At 41.0% G+C, this 21,251-nt stretch overlaps 2 protein-coding genes across 5 annotated transcripts in view; both read left to right on the top strand.

Moving 5' to 3' along the window:
* The window catches only part of LOC113171103 (disks large homolog 4), a 57,204-nt gene extending 47,525 nt beyond the window's left edge, over positions 1-9,679 (top strand). For all 4 annotated transcript variants that reach the window (XM_026373478.1, XM_026373477.1, XM_026373479.1 and 1 more), the window contains 14 exons: positions 354-498; positions 901-1,036; positions 1,869-2,025; positions 2,145-2,247; positions 2,437-2,551; positions 3,347-3,523; positions 3,690-3,732; positions 3,823-3,853; positions 4,337-4,384; positions 4,492-4,593; positions 4,792-4,964; positions 5,094-5,206; positions 5,324-5,415; positions 6,354-9,679. In XM_026373478.1, the coding sequence (XP_026229263.1) occupies positions 354-498; positions 901-1,036; positions 1,869-2,025; positions 2,145-2,247; positions 2,437-2,551; positions 3,347-3,523; positions 3,690-3,732; positions 3,823-3,853; positions 4,337-4,384; positions 4,492-4,593; positions 4,792-4,964; positions 5,094-5,206; positions 5,324-5,415; positions 6,354-6,460 (1,542 nt within the window). In that variant the 3' untranslated portion in view covers positions 6,461-9,679. The remainder of the gene's footprint in view (positions 1-353; positions 499-900; positions 1,037-1,868; positions 2,026-2,144; positions 2,248-2,436; positions 2,552-3,346; positions 3,524-3,689; positions 3,733-3,822; positions 3,854-4,336; positions 4,385-4,491; positions 4,594-4,791; positions 4,965-5,093; positions 5,207-5,323; positions 5,416-6,353) is intronic.
* Positions 9,680-16,576: 6,897 nt separating this feature from the next.
* The window catches only part of ephb4a (eph receptor B4a), a 33,410-nt gene continuing 28,735 nt past the window's right edge, over positions 16,577-21,251 (top strand). Inside the window, exon 1 of the mRNA XM_026371824.1 lies at positions 16,577-16,655. Coding sequence (XP_026227609.1) covers positions 16,577-16,655 — 79 coding nt within the window. The remainder of the gene's footprint in view (positions 16,656-21,251) is intronic.

Here is a 21,251-nt window from a genome sequence, read left to right as displayed (position 1 = left end):
GAGCAAATGGTTTTCCTCTATATGTTCTAAGGAGCATGCCTCTGCTCATAACTTCCTAAAATGAACCATAATAATAGCATTTTTATAACGATGAGACCAATTTTTCAACTCAGAGGGGACTCAGAGAAGAGAAGAAGAAATAATAGCATTATATACATGCATTTTAGGTTATTGTCATAATAAGTGGTGCTGACTAGGAGTGTGACACCTCTGTTTAAGCATCAGTTCATTTTAAATTAGCATTACTATGTTACTGTCTTGACTATAAATGTGGAGAAGCACTGAGTTTGACAGAGCTGTTCAATCGTTCAGCTGATTCTGATTCGAGTTTCCCTTCTTGTCATGACGATCAGGTGAACAACGTGTGTCTGGAAGACGTGATGCATGAGGATGCGGTGGGGGCTCTGAAGAACACAGCTGAGGTGGTCTACCTCAGGGTGGCCAAGCCCAACAACTTGTTTCTGACCAACTCCTACAACCCTCCAGACCTCACCAGCAGTACGCCTCTCTCTTGGCTTACACAAACATGCTGATATGGTTATATATTATAATATTATCGATTCATTATCTTTTTCCAAGAATTTATTTTTTAACAATGAACAGCAAGGCATAGTGGGGATACCTTTATAAATCACCACAGGTGACTGTTTAAAATTTCACTTCTTAAAAAAGTCTTATCTGTAACAAACGAATCATACTAAAGGCTTTAAGAAACTGGCATGAAGATATCCAAGAATGGAAGAATTCATACCAAAGATAAAGGAAATATCACATTACACAAATGCATTTAGTCGCTGGTAAAAGCTAGCGGCCGGGCGTTGCTGCTATTTCATATGACATATGTATAATAATACCTCCCTGGTATATTAAACCAGTTTTATGTCTTGTGTATGTTTGCAGCATATTCCCATATGGACACAGAACTCAGCCACCCGAACTACCTTGGGTCAGATTACCCTCAAGCCCTCACTCCCACCTCACCTAGTCGATTTTCTCCTGTTCTACATGGGATGATGGGAGATGACGACATCCCCAGGTGAGCAACGATCTTTCATTTATTTTTCATGTACAGTCACTTCAGAAAATATTCAGACCCCTGCAATTACTTCACATACTTGTGTTGTATAATGAGTTTTGATCAAATTATTCTGGGCTGTGGCTGCACCACTCAAGGACAGTCAGAAACCGACCCCAGAGCCGCTGTAGCGCTTCCTTAGCTGTATGCTTCAGTTCACTGTTGTGACCAGTCTCAGGTTGCACGGTTTTCTCCAAAGACCTTTCTGTATTTGAATGCATTGGTTCTGTTCTCAGTTCTGACCAGTGTTTCTGTCTCTGTTGCTGAGGCGCATCATAGCGTGAGAGCGTTTCACCATAGGGATGGTATTAGGGAGATGATGAGCAGTGCCTGGTGCTCCAGAGACATAGTGCTTGGAGTTTTGCCCAAAGAGATCAATGTGTGTTTCATCAGACTGGACAGTGTTTTCCTCAATGAGCTGTCATGTGCCTTTAACTCAAAGTGGCTTCAGTCTAGCCAGTGAAGGTCTGCTTGATGGAGTGCTGCTGAGATAACTGGTCTTCATGCAGACACCCTGAGCTCTGTACAGGACTTGTGTGACTGTTACGGACCCGATAACCTCATCAGAGTTCCTTGAAGTTCATAGCAATGTGATTTGTGCAACATTATATATTATATCCAAATGCAAAAAGTGAAGTCTCAACACCTTCTGACACAACTGCAAGTTCAATTATGATCAGTAGCAATAGCAGTGATAGTAGCTGTAGTAGGATTCATGGCATTAGTGAGTCTGTTTTGTGCATAGTATTATTGATAATGTCATGTTTTTCTCTTTTCACCATGTTTTTTACAGAGAGCCTCGCAGAGTTTTGATCCACAGAGGCTCCACTGGTCTGGGATTCAACATTGTTGGAGGAGAGGATGGAGAGGGGATATTTATCTCCTTTATCCTGGCAGGAGGCCCAGCTGACCTCAGTGGAGAGCTGCACAAGGGCGATCAGATCCTCAGTGTAAATACAATTATTTTCATCAAGCTGGCGCACAAAATGGCACCCCCTCGACACTGACACATAGTGGATTGATGATTGTTAACAGTTATGCTGTGTGTGTGTGTGTGTGTGTGTGTTAGGTGAATGGCGTAGACCTGCGTATGGCCACACATGAACAGGCAGCGGCAGCACTCAAAAACGCTGGCCAGACAGTGACCATCATCGCTCAGTACAGACCCGATGGTAAAACCTCCACACAGATAAAAGCTTTCTCATGATGTACAGATTTTCGAGTTAGGGTTATACAAGACAGCCTGGAAATTTTGAGTTAGTTTAAATTAGCTATAAAATCTGCTTGTTCTTAGTCTTTTATGAAAAACCATTTATGTGCCTGTGTGTAATACAAAAGGCCTTTATGTGTTTCTGTTTCAGAGTACAGCCGTTTTGAGGCTAAGATCCACGACTTGAGAGAACAGCTCATGAACAGCAGCATGGGCTCTGGGACCACAACGCTAAGAAGCAACCCAAAGAGAGGCTTCTACATCAGGTCTCACACTGTACCTCTGATACAATATTACATGAATTAATTAACTGTGGCATTGTGGTCTATTCATCTTTTGACTTCCATATAGTGGGAGTCCACTAGTGGTGAGATTTTTTACATTTATTACAGTTTTTAATAACATCAGTGTCTTGGCCTGTGCTGGTTTGATCCACAGTTTATAGTTTTAGCACATTGATTTTCTGAAACAGAGAAAATTTGTTGTTTTTTTATTCTTAAGAACAAGCTCTACTCAAACCATATGACGTGCCTGGTTTTTAAATTGGTACATTAAAGGTTTAAACTGTAAACAGATAAACACCAAACATTTACACAGGAGACAAAGCTTATGCTTGGGGTAAACTGCTGCCTACACATTCCCACCAACATTAACGCCATGTTCATTATGGGTTCCTGTGTTTTTTTGTTTGTTTGGTTTAGTTTGGTTTGGTTTATTTTGTATTTCTTCTATTTCCCTGCAGCTGAATTCTTCTTTGTATTAAAATTTGATCTGAGGAAACTTGGATAATTTGCATGAATATGTGTTTTCCAGCAGGTAACAGCAGGTTGTGCAAGCCCTGAACACCTAGAGTGTTACATTTGGTGCAGCCTTGACAAATTATATCTTGATCGTTTATTATACTTTAAACGCTTTTAAAAGACACCAAAAGCCTTCAAACTGTGGGAAAATGATAATTATGAAGCAAATGTAAAATGTAAGAAGACATTCATACAATTGTCAGTCGAACTAAGACTTTTTTTTTATTAACTGACTCATTTGATATCCTTCATATCCCTCAGGGCTCTTTTTGACTATGACAAGACTGCAGATTGTGGTTTCCTCAGTCAAGCACTGGGCTTCAAGTTTGGGGATGTGCTGCACGTGTTGGACTGTGGAGATGAGGAGTGGTGGCAGGCCCGTAAGGTCAGCCCTCAGAATGAGGCAGAAGAGGTCGGCTTTATCCCCAGCAAGCACAGGTTAGACACACTTTTCACTGTGCGTGAGTGTGGGAGAGAAAATGATTCTTCCATTGTGTAATTCACAGTAGAGCGTGATTCAGCTTTTCCAGTAGCTTGTTGACCATTTCAGCTTGATTGTGTTCTGTCTCTGAAATGGTCTTGTTCTTTCTCCTTGGCTCTACAGAGTGGAAAGAAAAGACTGGTCTCGTGTTAACACCAAAGAGAGGGTACGTTTATTCATCTCATCAGTTCCAATGAGGCCAATTCTCTCAAACTGTCTCCTAAGGCGTAATTCTCTGCTTTTGTTTCTGCTGTAGGACCATGGTCGAGACAGCTTGGGTACTCAAGGTAATTTGTATGAAGTATACTGCTCATGCATATCTACAAAGCAAGCTACCATTTAGACATTTTACTGTTTTTAAAGATCCACAAATGGACTAAAAAGAGAAACTGGATACATACACTATGTGCATGTTTATACAATATAATGACCAAACACACAATGTCGGATCCTGTGTTGTGGATCTATGAAAAGATTAATACTCAACTGAATGTGCAAGAATCAGACTGCAGATTCAAAGTTTACCAAATAACTTTTTCAGTCTTTGGTGTCTCACAACCAATTTGTGGAGGTTGACACAGTGCCAAAAGACACAAGCAAGTCGTCCTTCACATTTTCTGCACCAAGACACCTCTCTTGTTCTTGACAATATCCACATCTCATGCGTTGGCTCCAACATTTTAAAAGATGTAGGCACACAGATAAACATAAATGTAGTTTTACAATGGTAAAAGTAAAAGCGTCTGCATGCTTCTGTCTTCTGTTTCCAGGGAGAGATAAAACCTCACACAGTTATGAGACAGTCACCCAAGTGGAAGGTAGGGTCGTAAAGAATAATGTTTGCTTATTTAATATGAATAATTATATCAAATGTGCATTCTCCATGTTATCAATCTCTTTCTCCTGTGCTTCTCCTCATGCTAAGTTCATTATGCGAGGCCCATTATCATTCTTGGCCCTGTGAAGGACAGGATAAATGATGACCTGTTGTCGGAGTTTCCTGATAAGTTTGGATCTTGCGTCCCACGTGAGTAATTATGCTGTCAGTTACGGAGACTGATCCGCACTCTGGTTTTTATTTGATGTCACTGCTGCCACCTGCAGCCATTTTCTGGTGATGACTGCACAATGCATCCCCTCTCTGAGAAGTAATTGCTTTCATTTTTAGTTGTAGAGTGGTATGAGTGTATGCGTTGCTTTTATTAGTTTCTTCTTTGCCTGACAGACACCACACGGCCCAAGAGGGAATACGAGGTGGATGGTCGGGACTATCACTTTGTTTCATCACGAGAACAGATGGAGAAGGACATTCAGAGCCATCGGTTCATCGAGGCGGGCCAATACAACAGTCACCTGTATGGCACCAGTGTCCAGAGCGTGCGTGAGGTGGCTGAACAGGTGCGCAGCAACATGTTATACTGGGAAATAAGAATTCTTTGTTTCTTTGTCCATTAGAGAAAAGGATGTTTCTTGTTTAAAATGCTTGTATTCAATATTCTCTGTTTCCTTGTATGCACGCACGAGTAGCAGGGGAAACACTGCATCTTGGATGTATCAGCCAATGCTGTGCGCAGGCTACAAGCAGCTCAGCTTCATCCCATCGCCATCTTTGTTCGGCCCAAGTCACTGGAGAATGTCCTGTATGTACTGAAGAAGTTTTACTTATTTTAATACACGTGTGAAGTTCTTGTTTGAGAGGCAGTGAACAATCTGTGAAAGTTTGTTACAAGAGGTGATTTTGTTTGTGATGTTAACAGAGAGATCAACACTCGCCTGACAGAGGAGCAGGCCAGAAAAGGAATGGACAGAGCTCTCAAACTAGAACAAGACTTCCTAGAGTGCTTCTCAGGTAAAAACACAGAAGTAGTGTACATGGACTATATAGGCACAGGAATTATGTGTACACAAAGTAACACACACTAGCACTTTGTGCCAAACTGTACATACACTGCATACTTAGTAGTGGATTTGGGTTTGCAATATGGCAGCCAGCGTCAGATGGTAAACAAAAGCTAATACACCTGTGGTTGCACACCACTGTACACTGACTCATAATCCATTTGATGTGGAGTGATGAGCATAAAAACAGACAAACTTTTACAAGCAGCAGCTTATCTGTGCGCTTGGATCATCGCAGGTGTTTGCGCATACTTTAGAGCGAGTAAGAATACATGCATTTTTTTACTGTGTTTTACTGTTAAATGCTAAGTGGCAGTGATAAAACACGTCTCACCCACAATGATGAACTTCACGTCCATGTTCCAATCTTTATAAAATATGTTAAATAGACAAAATAAGTGCAGATTTAGGGCCTTTTTTAATTACAACACAACTCAACAGAAAATGAATGTTTCCTGGCAAGTCCACTGCTGTCTACAATTTCTAACAACTGTGGGCAGCTGTTGTGTGTGTGTGTGACATTTTATCAAACACTGAAAGAATGTGTGTGAGATTGAAAAACATGTGCGAGACTCCCTAGAAATACATTGAGAATGCAAATGCAACCTTTGTTTATGTGATTTCGCGCAATATTGACAATGTTCACAGATTATCGATCAGTTTTAATGATGCACAGTACAACAGTTGATTACACTCCACAACTTCTTTCAGACACATCTGATAAACATCTATCGTCCTCTGTGTCTGCCTTTTCCCCCTCTGATGTTTACATTTTTTGCCTTCCTGCTCGCTCTCTCTTGTCTTTGTTTGCCACTGCCTGTGCCAATTTTTTTCTTCATTCCTCATTGTCTTCTCCTCTTCCCGTGCACTTCCTGTGTCCCGCTGCAGCTGTCGTGGAAGGGGATAGCTTTGAAGAGGTCTATCACAAAGTAAAGACAGTGATCGAGGAGCAATCAGGGCCTTACATCTGGATCCCCACTCGGGAGAGGCTGTGATGCTGCAACTACCCCGGCTCCCTCATCCCTCCTAACCACCTACCAACACCACCCTTCACCCTCACAGCCAAGCCAGCCTCGCCTGCCTGTCTGTCCTCCAGCAAAGTCAGTGCTTAGGCAATCACCAAGAATGACACAGAGAGACTAATGCGTACTAAGACAAACACAAGTGACACAGCGAGGCGAAGAACGAAACCAAAAAAGGAGATGCTGAGACAGATGTGAACACAGTCATGTGTGATTAGACTGAAAGAGACAGAGAGAAGAGACTTTCAGTATTCCACTCTAATGAGACAGGACTGAGTATCGCGGCCCTGCTCACACTTAGCATTAAAATGCATATTGGCCACAAGTGGGCAGCTCCAAATACAGCTGTGGCTGTCCCCAAAACTGGTGACACAAATGTTGTAAACACGGTTTAATTAGCAATGCCAAACAACTTAGCGTGTTTTTCCTGTTTAGATGCAGCCGACATTTTCCAACAGATCAAATCAAACGTGAAGCCGAACCCAATCATAAGTGATTAGTTGAGAGATTTCCAATGCATTTTGATGCAGAGTGTGAATTGCATGTAGATTTAGATACAGCCTGGATATACCTGGATAGAAGGCACTACATCTGAGCCGGGCTTGAGAGAGAGTAGGGGGATGGACCCTGAGGTAGTATTAAGACCATCTCACCCTCCCCAACCCTCTGAAGTGTCACACCCCAGTCAAACACCTTGACACACCTATATTGGAAATGGATGTGTGCAAAAAGACACTGGCCTCTCTTTTTATATCACATCCTGGCTTTCTCTCCTCCTCCTCCTCCTCCTCCTCCTCCTCCTCCTGTCAGCTTTGCCTTGTTTCAGGACAGGAAAGGGGAAGATTGAGAACAGAGGGCCCAGATCCTGCAGAGTCCCTCATGACCAGGAGTCTTTTCTCAACAAAGAGTTTCTTTTTTGTGTGTGAATCTCTACTTGGTTCTGGGTATGAGGCAAACCTCAGTGATCAAAACCGACACTTGTCAATCACTCATGTTGAATATTGCAAAGCATTATTTAAAAGGAGTTCAAATAATTACAATGCTAAAAAACTAATATCCTGAATTTGTGCATGCATCCCTCAAAAACAACGGAGATAGGATACAACAAACTATGGAAAGCCCCAAATAAAAAAGAAAAAGGAATAAAAAGAATGGTGAGTATGTAGGGTGTGTTCTCCTTCTGCGCCTCCTGATTGAGGAGGAGTTTTTTTTAGCATGTCTCACAAAGGACAAAGGAAGAGGAGTGAGACACAGAAATGCGATTTGGTCACGAGAGGCCAATCCTGAGCACAGTAGATGCTCTGACATACTCTTTAGCCTCTGCTCTCTTATGCACACACACTCACGCATCCACACACAAACACAATCACACCTATCCACTGGCACACACACACACACACACACACACGTAGAGTTGTAACCTCAGCTGTAACCTAGCACACTCCTCTACGGAGGGGACTGGCTGTTCTGATCACCTAGTCAGAATCCAGGATGAATGTTATCTCTCTAGGCACAAACAGCAGAGCTGTTAGCTTCATCGCACCACAGCCAACTCATCGATCACTCTTCCAAAAGAATCCCTCAGCCGCAGACGTACACACTGTTTCCAGTGGCCGCAGTAAAAGCCATGGCATGTGTGTGTGTGTCTGTGTGTGTGTGCGCGCGTGCGCATGCGCGCGCGTGCGTGTGTGTGCGTGTCTCTTTGTGCAAGCAATTGTGCACATTCATGTATGGAGACACCTCTGTGTGGGAGGAACAGGTCTTCTTTTATTCTTTCTCTTCCACTTTTTCTCTGCTTCTTTCACCCTCTTGTGTCCACACAAATTAAGCAAAGTCATGTTTAACAAATAAATGGCCTATATATATAAATATAAATATATATATACATATATCTTTTTTATGACAATTTCTAATGGAACTAAGTCTGTAAAAATCAACATTTCCAAACAGTATTCCATTGATTTCTTTGGATAATATTGCAGTTTGGTTGTTGAATTTACTCACGTTCCCATTTTATTGTTGTAAAATGCAGCAAAAAGAAATAACAGAACCATTCAAGTCGATGTAAAAGCAGACCTCACACTGGAGCTTTGAAAAATGACATATTTGCTATGTCCTTACTTATATGAGTTGAAGACGAGCTGAAACACATATACAATGCAGCTGTGTGCGTCCGTGTGCGTGCGTGTTGCTGCTTGTGTGCGCGGGTGACGAGAAAGAGTGCGATATGTACAGTATAAAACAGAAATTTTATGAGAATAACTATAGTTTATAACATTCACTAGTGGTTACGATGTATAATACATAAATGGGCAGTGTGTGTATGTGTGTGTCAGAGCGAGAGAGTGAGACACACATGAAGACGAAGTGCAATATTGCCGTGATGTTATGCAATGAAGGAGGTTCGACGTGTGTCTAAGACTGCAACAGTATCTTTGACGTTTGCACTGCTACAGGTATCAACAGGAAAAAGATGAGTGGAAGCAAAACGACTCCAAGACTTTATGAGCATGTGTTTGTATTTACATTGTCCTGAATTATAAGAGTGAAGGTGGAAGTATCGATGGAAGTGACCATTCATATTTATTGTTTGTTTAGTTTTGCTCACTTGCTTCTCTCAGCTTAAGGTGGAACAGCAGAGGCTTGTCAATGAGTATCAATTTCTGTTTTTCTTTCTGATTTAATATTTATTTAGAACTGTCACTGGTTCCATCTTCAAGTCTGTATATTTTTGTAGTATTTTTTTTCTTCACATTGAGGGAGCTTTTGGGCTTTGGCCAGAAATGCTGTAAATAGAAAGGAGTGTGTTGGAGTGCTGCGTGACTTCAGATTTAGCCGTGCACACTGCTGAACTGATGCAAGTAGAGAATCCATCAGAGCCACAGCCCAGTTTAACTGTCCAGACACTGAAACAACATCAGCACACTCCAGGAGGGCAACACACACACACACACACACACACACACACATACAAAGACATCCACACATTTCATTTACATCGAGAGAATCACAGGAGCAACAACACACAACAACATGTCCATGAATGGAATAATATGTTTTCAGTTTCTTTATTTGAAGGTTCGGTGTGTTTCTTAATATCTCTCTCAGCCATCCGTATCATAGTGTGATATTCCTTATAAAGTATATGAATTTTTACAGAAAAGACTGATTACAAAGTTACAACAAAGTCAACTGATGCAGAAAAATATATTTAACAATGACAATATCGAGCAAAATAAAATGTTCCTGTTCAGTGAAGCGCTTGTTGTAAATTAGCTATAAAATAATAAAATGAATTTAAAAATGCTTTCGGAAAATGGACTCAGCCTTGTTTGTTTGTATTGTTTGTCTGCGTTGATGATCTGATGCCTCGCTGTTCCACAGGTGAAGACTGCAGGAAATTAGCAGCGCCACCAGGGGAGGGCACTCTTTCTTCATTTTCAGTTGCTTACACAAGCTCCTCTCAGTTGCATTTGCACATACTTACTGGTTCCTATTTGCTAGTGGCTCCCCCACCTCCCTTCCACCCATCAGGGGAACCATTTTCTCTTTAGGAAAGCACACAGTGACGATCTGTTTATGTGATCGTATGTTATGCTAAAGTGTGTGTGTGTGTGTGTGTGTGTGTGTGTTATGATACATATATCCTTCTGGCTTATGGTATATTTGTATCATCTGTGCGGTTTTCGAAGACACAATCCCTGATTCACATCAGATAGCTAAGCCACGCAGCAAAAACATAACATTTGACTTGTGTAATACGCCCAGACACACAGCATCCATATTTTTGTCATATTTTCTAATGATGTTTGGGAATGGATTCCTCCTAGGGCGAAACAGCATCGCATTGTGACATCTGTTTGGTTAAGATTTAATTTGTTTCCCAGAAGTCTTTCTAACTTTGAATTTGCATCCAGTGTAAACAGTCATACAATGAAATCCTTTTTTAGCTTAGCGCCACTAACACCGAGCTCAGACAGCTGGATTATCATCCTTAGAGGTGTGTAAGGGAAAATGAGAACTATGTAAGTGAAGAGGTTTAAACTGAGAAATGTTCAATTATTTATCCATTTTCTCAGTGCTCAGGGTCATGTGGGGTGTTTCATTCTGTAATTACCTGGTTGACCTCAGGCTGGTCTCTTCTGCCTTCCACCAGCTGAAAGTGCCATAAAGTATCACACAGAAAGAGGAGGACATTCAAAGGTCGTGAACAGGATTTAAATCTGCAAACTGCTAAACTCCTTTTAGTCAGGCTGCTCCCATCCCGTCCACATGTTTCTGCCAGCCATTAACAGGTGTTTGCATCATATACCAGGGCATGCAATGCATCTACCCACAAGCTGGTGCGAGAGTCCACAGTTGGATCCTGGTGCAAAACAGACGCCTGACAGATGGATTATTAAAAAAATTGCCAAAGTAATGTGATTTCTTCAAAATTAGAACTTGAAATTTCCCCCTGATTAAGTAACTGACTCACTGGATAAACTCTCTCTTTAGTCTTTATAAAGTGATTCATCTTTTGAAAATCCTCAAACCCTGTATGTCACAGATGTACACACAATCCACTGCAGGCGTTCTGTTTTTTTTTTTACTGCCAATCGTTTTAAAAACAAGGACAACTGAGTAATTAATCTTCCAAATGGTATAATTAAATCAAGCTAGTGATGAGAATCAAATTTTGCTCCAAACTCAGGGAAATGAGGACGATAGTAGAGTAAAATTAGCAGGATGATCGTCAAACAGCTCACATCTCTTGATGAGATGACGAGTCACTCCAATTCCTGTATCGCAGGCAGCTACGGTGAGCCTGTTTCACCGCAAGGCTGATGATAGAGTAATACCTCTGTCTGCTTGCTACTGGGGTCCAGAGCCGCAGTGACATGGATGGATTTGGATGAAAGGGCTGCTGACACGTGTCTTGGAGTTTTGGGGGAGAAGACTCAACGGAGAATTATCTCAGAGCAATCTCAGAACTGGGTTAAACCTGTGAAGCATTTCAGCACAGCCCAACCCATCACACAACTCAGTGCCAATATTATCAGCGGACCTGAGGTGATCCAAGCATCAGCCATCCCTGAACCCTTCATGTTTAGTCCTTTACACGCCCAGATGTTGGATTAAGACATGAAGTGTTGAGATTTGAATGTGTGTACATACAAATTTTGGTACAAATTATTTTTTTCAGCCAATAGGTAGATGTATGTTTTACTTCATTATGTTTATACACTCTCTCTGTACCTGGCCATTGCATGTATCAGATGGGTGTGCCTGTGTTTGTCTGCTCAGATCAAATTCTTTAGTCAAGATAATCCTCTTAGATCAGGGATAATAATATAGCAGGATTGTTTTTGTCTTGGAGATTCAAAAACTACAACAGATATTGTTAGTCACGGACTTTAACAAGACATTTTGTTTCATCAGTCTACTACACTCTGGCTACAGACACTAAGGCTATGCACAGGAAGTTGTCAGCATCATTTGTTACCTTCATTACTACATGACAGCTACAGCCCCGAGTAAAGGATCAAACACAGATCCTTTCCATGTTCATATTTTATTATTCATTTCAGTCTCCTGCATCGTCTACTACCAGATTCTTTGTCCCATCTTGTCGCTCCTCCACCCATGGGGTCCCAGCTGGCACCCATCAAACTGTATATGTAGGACAACTTGACTTCTACACTGATGATGTCAGTCTGGGTTCTTTACTGCTCTTTTCATCCACACTGACTGCATGAAAATCAGATGATTCACTGATGCACAGGTTGGTGTGTGACGGGGTGTGGTGCAAGGTTTTGCTGGTAAGATGCTGCTTTATGCTGGTTTGAAAAGCTCTAGAAGATAATAGACCAACATAATGCAGACTAGTGACTGTTGTTATGTGCCAGAGCTTTTCATATTGGATTAAACCTAATGTGCTCTTCTGCCCTTTTATGACTCTAAAGTCCCTATAAAAACATTTGACCAATGCCAAATGTGCCAGTGAAGATATTTCTATACTTAAGGTTATGTGTAAAAGAAATGAATGTGAAGTGTTACTTTAAATTTAGCTAAAGAAAGGTCAACTCCATACCTATTCTACTTATTAAAACATGGCATGCTGCCTTTGAGGGAATATTTGTGCTGGTAATCTTTATCAACCTCTAAATTATTATTATGAAATGACAAAGATTTGACAGCAACATGACAGTATGAGGGCAATAATAATATACAGCCTTCCAGTGTCATTTTATAAGCTGCAAACGCAGAGCTTAACCCACGAAGACTTATAATGCCACCTGGGCCAAAACACACTTTCATTTTGTAGTGACAGAAAAGAGAACACAAACATGACTTGTGCACAGGAATACAAAAAGATGCTTTGGAAAAATGCTTTGACTAACACACCACTGAAATACAGAGAACGATCAGATTGAGGAAAGATAATTGAAACATAAAGACTTTGGAGGACATTGAAGGTAGATATGAAGCTTCTGTTCTGTCACATAACACACATAAGGTGTGTCGTCTTCTGAGTTTTTTTGTGATAATCAGTAAACCTGAGTTGACATTCAGATGTGTGATAATACAACCTCTCTAGAAAGATACATAGTGTAGCACATAGTTGACAAATACCTTTTCTATTTCCCACATTTGCTGGTAACATAATACTAACATTATATCTTTATTTGCAATTCTTAGATACCAACAATATTCACAAATGGAATCCAATATTATTTACATCCAAAGTAAACAAAACTGGAAAACCATTTATGGATCCTCTTGTGTTTTAATGGACACACAATTCTAGCAGCACCCTACCCGGTCAACTACCTCCACAAACGTCAGCATAATTTTACAAACTGTGTTTTAACAACTGGTAGGTCAGTCTTCCGCCTTACATATTGGAAGGTGAGGCAGGAAACTGGAACCTCCCAAAGACATTTCACAATTCTGTTTGTTTCACGATTACTTCCTGTTGAAGTTCCCACTGCAGCTTGTCAGTGCTGAAAGTGAGAGCCAGATTAAAGCTTACGAAGACGAATTTTATGAACTGCAAACAGCAAAAGTGACAGCTTTGGTGAGCTGAATACCCCTAAGCATTGTCTTTATGCATGCTGTTTCTGAGATTATATTCACTTATGTAACACACTAACATGTGAACAAAAGAACAGAACAAAAAAATTGATTTGTTACAGAAAGAGAACACAAAAGACTCTGTCACAAAGGTGGGATGAGCGTTTTGTTTCTTCCTTATTCAATTGGCTTATTATAATGAGTTGCCATACAACGGAGCTGGGCACAAAAATACAGTAGGAACAGCAGCATAGCACAGGCATCTTATAAACAAAACACAAATAAGTACAAATCCTAACTTTGCTCTGTTCTTATAATTCAGTTTCTCTTCTCTTTTCGTATGAAGTACTTAAATAAACACGATCATGCTGAGTAAAGCAGCAGTATGCAAGACTAAGACTCATTTGTCGTATTCCTCCTACCAAGACGTGTTTATTGTTGCTTAAATTTTGGAATATAAAGCACTGCACCATGTGGTAGCCCAGATGATGTGAAAAGGATGGATAAATTGAATGTGACTCAGAGTTTCACCCACTTATTCTGCATTACAGACATTCGAAGGAAAAACTTAACAAGTTGAACCCATAGAAAAAGAAACAGGGCTCTCCCGCCTTGCCAAAATTAAACACTGGTCTGGCCTTGTTAGTGAGCTTGAATTGCTAATGTCTTATTTACATTTTGTCATTTAGACTTAAAATTAGCATTTTCTCTTATTTATGCTGCTGTCTTTCCCAGATCTTCCTCTAAAAGTGATTCCATTCAGTTCCCCTTGAGGAAAACGTCCATTAATTAAATAAGGCTGTGCTGCAACACTGATGTAATGAATCGGCAATGTTATGGCTCTCATTACAGTTTGCTACAGTCAGAATGGCCAGTTGCAGGAAAATATGCACATTTCAGAAACACATGCAAGTTTCAAAATGACCAGTGAGAAGACACAAGCGCATGACGGTTAATGCGTTTTAATGTTAGCAATGCTCATTATGCAAAAACATCTGTTTTATTATAGTGTAAAAGAACAAATCCAAAATGCAGCATGGGAGGATTTCATGAGTCTAGTGACTAATTTGATCTATTTGCAAGTTTTAGATTTCTGATTATTTGACCTCAGCTGGAGATGACACAGGAGACATGTGGTCAGACGTTAGAGGTCAGATGGCCTGAATCACTGGTTTGGCAAAAATTAGAAGTTGTTAAATGTTACAGGCTGTCAGACATATTTTGGAAAAGCTATACTTTTTTTTTTTTATTAAGCTATCTTAATTTTGTTCAGTATGATTCCTTATGTTTATGAACACTCAATCTAGTTGGGCAAACACTGACTCACTGAACTCAACACTCATCTGCAGGATTGATCTACTGGATAGTTTCCTGGAACAGCATGCCAGCACTTGTAAAGAAGACTGACTTAATGACTGATTTAATTGTAATTTTCGAATCGGGACAGATAGAAATAATCTAAATAACACCGGACGTTGTGAGAAGTTGTCGTCAAAATAAAAGCACAGGTCTGTCTTTTGCCCATTGTGTTTAGGTGCAGCATGCAGAACAAAACACAACAAAACAGAAAATCTCCACTTGTGTTAGACCAGGTTATATGCCTAAATTTAAAACAGTTTAGGTTACCTTTCCTACAGTGTTATTAATTAAAGTATGCATAGTATGAGAAAAAGGTTCGTCCCAGTGGAGCATATGTGAAAGGTAACCAAGGAAAAACAGGCTGTGATGAATGGGTTGGCATATGAAATATGCTACTCTACAAGAACAAGCATATAGGCTGAAAAATTGTAATGTCAAAACAGCATGTGGGCCATTGTTTCAAAGTAGTATTGCAGCATAGGGATTGTACTGTGTTTATGTAAGTGTGATGAATAAAGATAAAGGCTCTTTTATAGGGAGTAGATGGGATCATTTTGTATCTTACTTTTAACCTGTTGTGGTCGTTTGTGCCAAAATAACAGAATAGATCTGAGTCACTAATCAATTCATCCATGAGTTATCAGGCCTTTGCGAAAACAAGACAGAATAAAGCCCAACTGAACCGTGCCTTCAATTACTAACCTATTTGCAGACGCTGTGGGATTGTGGATTTTATTTTGAAGGCGCTCTCCGGAAATCCCGCATCGTAGCGCGGTGCATTGACTCCGCTGTTATGGAAACGGGAGTGGGCGGGGCTTGTTGGTGCGGTTCGTCTCAGGGTCTGATGCGGGTGTGAGGCGCTCGGTGTCCAGCTCGCGGGAGTCAGACCTCGGAGCTGCCGTAACGCACAACTTCACGCAGCCGCTGCGCGTCCTGCTGCGCACACGTAGCCAAAGAGCAAACTGGACAGTTGTGTGTGTTTCGGTGTATGTTACCCTGTTAAACCAGGCCAGTCTAGACCTGTCGCGCAATAGCCACCTTTCGTGTGTGTGTGCGTGTTTTTCCCCGCAGCCAAATAGTCTGGTGCTCACAGGAGAAGGGGGAAACACACTTCGGCGGATTGTATGCAGAACATGACGAGATGGAGAAGATGGCAGGAACCGAGTGATCATGACGATGATATCTGCCACTAACAGATTTGCAGCGAGGTGCCCTGGTTGCGGATTGAGCCTGTCCAGTCATCGAGCCGAGGGGGGAAACCTGGGGAAAGTGTGGAGCACGAAGAGCTTCTGAAAACCCAGCGTCCAAGTTTCAGCCATGCACCCCGTGTGCTGACAGGACCGAGGAGGGAGAGCAGCTGCAGCGCCCGTGTTTGCTTTGTTGACTCTTGTTTTCTCCCCAAGACTTCCACCACAACCCAAAGTTGGACGGTGCGGAGAAGTTTCCAGCCTGCAGCAACAAACGCTGGTTGCGTAAGGAGCTGGATCCCAGCGCGCTTTGTATGCACAAAAACAGCAAAACGTCTGTTTTTGACCACAGTGCGAGGCTCACTGATCGGAACTGTCCACTTTAAATGCGGACTGGTTTGCAGTCTGCGAGCTGCAAGTGCCCCTTGATTTTTAATTCCTTGCAAAATACAAGTCGGGTCATTTTGGACCATTTGGTATCACCACCATGGAGTTGACATACTGGAGCATCATCCTGCTGGGTTACATCTTCCTGCACTGGGCTCTTCTTGCTTCTGCAGAGGAAGGTGAGTGATTTTATTGTATTTATGTTTCAAATAGACTTGTTTTCTGTGTCTACATGGCGGAATGACTTGTCCAGATATTGTTACATCCTGCTACTTTAAGAGCAGATGATGCAAACATCACAGAAAAACTCAAGCAAAATCTCAGGGGAATCATCATGGAGACATTATAGCAGGATATGACTGCAGCCCCAAGTATTGTATGATACCAGCACGGTTCATCTCAATATGAATGTCGGTGTCTTTCTTCAGGCACTGGCAGGATTATTTAATTTATTTTAAATTAGTTTTTTCCACAATGTTGCCAAAGAAATGCCAAAAAACAAATTTTAGTTTTGTCCTCCTAATGTCATCAGGGAGACCATTACTAAGACCTGGTAAGTGTTAGTTTTCACTTTCAAGTCATCAAAAGATTCCTAGGCTGCTTCCTGAGGGACCTTTAACCAGCTTGTCCTAAAATCAATACTACCTTTTAGAAGCTATTAGCCAGAGGGAAATCACATCACTTTGTATCAAATATATAATCGGGATCATTAATTTGCATTCATTTCTGGCAGCAGATTTGACACGGCAGGCAAATTAGCCTGTATGAGCTTTGTGAACCTTAAAGGAAAAAATTGAGACAGCCTGAAATTATCTGTCATAATGTTAAAAGGAGCTGATGGTTTTCGATTGTCTGGTTTTACAGGTGAGTATAGGTCTACATCATCAACATAACAACATGTCTGGATAATTTGCTTAGTGCAGGGGTGGAAGACACAGTTTCAATGAGCCCCTCTGACAAGTTGGGTCGTGTTGCGTTTGTTTTAAATTGCTTGTGTCTCTGTCTTTTTGTGACATTAATTGGAAAGTTTCAGCAAATTGACAAAAAAAAAAAACTGATTTTAGTTTTCAAAATGTTGCTGAGACAACGTTCTGTAAAACCTTTGATAGAAAATCATCTATGGAGATAATAAGCCTGTGTTTACGAAGGATCAAAGGAGCACAGCTCTCTAAAAGTTGTTGAACTGCAGGGTTTTTAAAAGTATCTTATTTGCATGTGGTTATGTTTGTGTGGAAGCCTGTTATTTATTCTCCATCAGGCATTTTTCTGCTTGGCGCTGGGCGTAGCTTAACCACAGCTGCTTACATTAATATTGCTTCATTGTGACATAATGGACATGTTTTTGCAATTTCCCTCAGTGGTTAGCATCAAATGGACATATGGACACAATGCACATCAACGCACATCAAGGCACAACAGCCATTCTTCTGGCTGAGTCCCAACATACACTGTGATTGCAATACACTGAGATTTGTAAGTTCAAATACATGCCATCAAAACAATGACTGTTTTAACAGTGAAACTTTCCCCAAGTTTTGTCACTCCAATCAATAGCTGTTATAAACAGGAACACGGTGAGCATGCACGATTTCACAAACTCAGTGGCAGGAACACAAATCTGTCATCAGCCTCTGCTTTAAGGCTGGACACTATGTATCCGCCGCCCTTTCTTCTTACAGGGACTTGGTGTATGGCTTCTACTATACACTGTACAAACACATGTAGGGGACGTGACATCCCCCGTGGTTTTCTTGAGGGTGTTTTCAGTCTTGTATTGAGAGGTCGATGTAAAACTACCACAGCTACTGAGTCTGAATTCTTACAGGAAGAGTGCAGTTGACTTTGTACTCGAGGAGAGAAGTTAGGGATTTTCCCAGACAATTAATTTTGGTCATGAGTACTCTGGAAGCCAGGGATCAGGCCATTAGTGGAGCTTCTTCCCCAGCCGTGGCTGCAGGTTTCACAGCTGCTGTCCAGCCAGAAAAGAGTTATTCCGTCTTTTTTTTTTTTCTGGGATGCAGACGATACTTAACCTCAGATCTGTGTGTGGGAAATGTCCGGTAGCTTTTTCCTGGCAGAATTGCTAAATGTATCCCCTAGAAAATCCCTTAAAATAGTCTCTGTTGACTTGCTTCTGTTTTCCCCTCGCTGATGTTTACAAGACGTTGGTTCCAAACAGGTGCAGCTCAGATGCGTTTTGGAGGACAGCAATACAACTGAGGGGTTCTAGCGCCTTGCCGACTGGCTCCAGAACATCTGCGTCTCACCAAGTGTGAACAAGATGTCTGATTTCCATGTCTGGGGTAATGGCCCGCTCTTCTGTCAGCACACTCTGGATCATCCTCCTCCTTGTTCTTGACCTACTAGGGAATTCTGTAATGATCTGATGTGAGGGCAGATGAAGCTCACAGCTGCCAAATCTCTCCTCCTTTCCCAACTAAAGGATAAATGACGCACTAACACACACCACTTGCTCGTTCAGTGCGTGGATCTTTCTTTCCTTCTGTCTGCCATTAAGATTAAAACACAGACCTCTTGATCAGATAATTACTTTGGGTGGAAATTAATAACAAGCTTTGGATGGAAATTAGCAATGAGGATTCACACACACACACACACACACTGTCACAAACAGAAACAGAAAAAGAAAACAGCTGTGCCTTGCATATAAAAAATTAGATCCTGTACAGAAAAGCATAACGGAGGCCTTAAATTAAAAACGCACACGCTTTTTATCCAGTATAAATAATTCTCACTAATATTGCCCTACTACAATTTTACAACATATTTAACTTTATGAATGTCAGCTATTAAGGTTCCCTATCCTCCTGCACACAGACCCAACCTAAAAAGTACCAATTTTCTTTTCCTCCCTGCCTCTCCTGGTCCTTGCACATATAGTCTCTGTCTTTTAATGAAGGCAAGATGCACCCAGTGACAGTAGTACTGCAGTCTGCTCCACAGTTATTAGCAGTGTTCATTGAAGTGACTTAGACATGTTGTCTCTCATTGAGACACACACATTTCCAAATGGATTTCTGTGTAAATAATTCATAGCTGACAACACACTTAATCACCTGTCTGATCATATGAGGTGTAAAAGGTTTACAATCCAAATTGAGTGCGTTTTTTTAATCAAAATTTCACACGATCTGTAAAGGAAAATCCACGTTGATGGACTTTTACATCTACTACGGATGATTATTGGAAGCTGGCTCTTGAAAATAAACAACAAGGTGCTAATTCTCCAGCTGGGGTCTGAAAATTATTGCAGAATAAGAAGGCGCAATGAGATGACGTACTTAAATGAGCACCATCAATTCACAAATGAACAGAAACCATGTGAAAACATGGAAATGTGGCATTTAAGTTTGTTTCATGTATTAATTAGGGGAAGGTTACAGTGTCCTCATTGCTCCCCACAGATCTAATGTTTTTCCTCTGCTGCAATTTTCCCTCTCCCTGGTGCAACAGAAGCATCAGGGTTGAATTAGTCACATACTTCATATAAGTCATGATTAATTAGCTAATTCAGGTCTTATTGCGCTTTGACGCATTTTGTTTTCATTGATAAGCTTTTTTTTTCATCTCAGCCAAATGTAAATATATATTTGCAATATTTTTTATTAAGTTTTTTTTTTTTTTTTGCACAAAAATGTGACAAACAAACACCGTCACTGGAATGCACCATAAAGCTCTTGTTACAAGTTGACCGGAGGTCAGCTGTGGTGAAGAAATAGCTGAGATTCTGAACTTGATGTGTGATTGTCTTCTGAACTTTGCAGTATCTCATGTGCAGAAGTGTTTATTTTTGGCAGGGAGGCTTGTACTTAGGGCTTTGTAAATCCATTTCTCTTTTCACTGACAATGGGGAGTATTATTTTCTGCAGTGTAGTATGTTACTGCAGCTGTTGCCTTCTTTTCTCTACCGTAGTAAGCAACAAGAGAGTACAGCTGCCTGTGTAATTTGTTTAAAGTGCCCCTGTCTTGTTGTTGGGTTGAGAAACATTGACAGCACTTTTTAGCTTCTGCTAATGGAAAGATGGATGAAGTGTCATCCTGTCCCTTGCAAACTTTACCAACAGCAGTGGCTTATTCCATCTAACTCTCTCCAAAACCAAAGCAACCCTATACAAAAGAGGTGACATTAACATCTTTTGTTTGGCAGCCTCCATGCGGCCTCTGTTCTGAACAATGAGCTCACACAGCTACAAGTAGATGGACTAGGGGCAAAGTGGCAGTAATGAGATTCATAAATTCACGTTTCCATTAGAGTTACATGATTTAAAACATATTGTAAAAAAAAACTATATAATCCATTATAAAAGCTGATGTATTGTTGCCAAAGGTGCTCAGATTTTCTCACGAGCACGGGCTTACTGAGGTTTTTGTGCATTGGTGTTGATTGATGGCGGTCGGGTGGAAGCAGCTAGGCCGATGCACATCTGTGTCTTGCTTTAAACAAGTACTGCAACACTCAACAGTTGCTCATATCCAGCTAAACAAGACCTAATAGTCTTGTTAATATGGAATTAAAACATTCAGGGCTCTTATTTATATCTTCTGCTGATAGCAGACCCCTTTTCTGTGGAAGGCATGACCGAGTTCAGCTCTCAAACCCTCGAAAGGGTGGATGTTCTCATATTTTGTATACAGTCCGTCTTCTGTTTATTCTTTCACCCACTGACTCGTTTATGGCGTATTAGCATGATGAATAGCATAATGCTTAACAATCCAAACTAAAACTCAAGTCTCAAATGCAGAAAGGATGTTTT

This window comes from Anabas testudineus, chromosome 14 (assembly GCF_900324465.2).
Source record: "Anabas testudineus chromosome 14, fAnaTes1.2, whole genome shotgun sequence".
Taxonomy (NCBI): Eukaryota; Metazoa; Chordata; class Actinopteri; order Anabantiformes; family Anabantidae; genus Anabas; species Anabas testudineus.
This window is presented reverse-complemented; position numbering and strand designations above follow the sequence as displayed.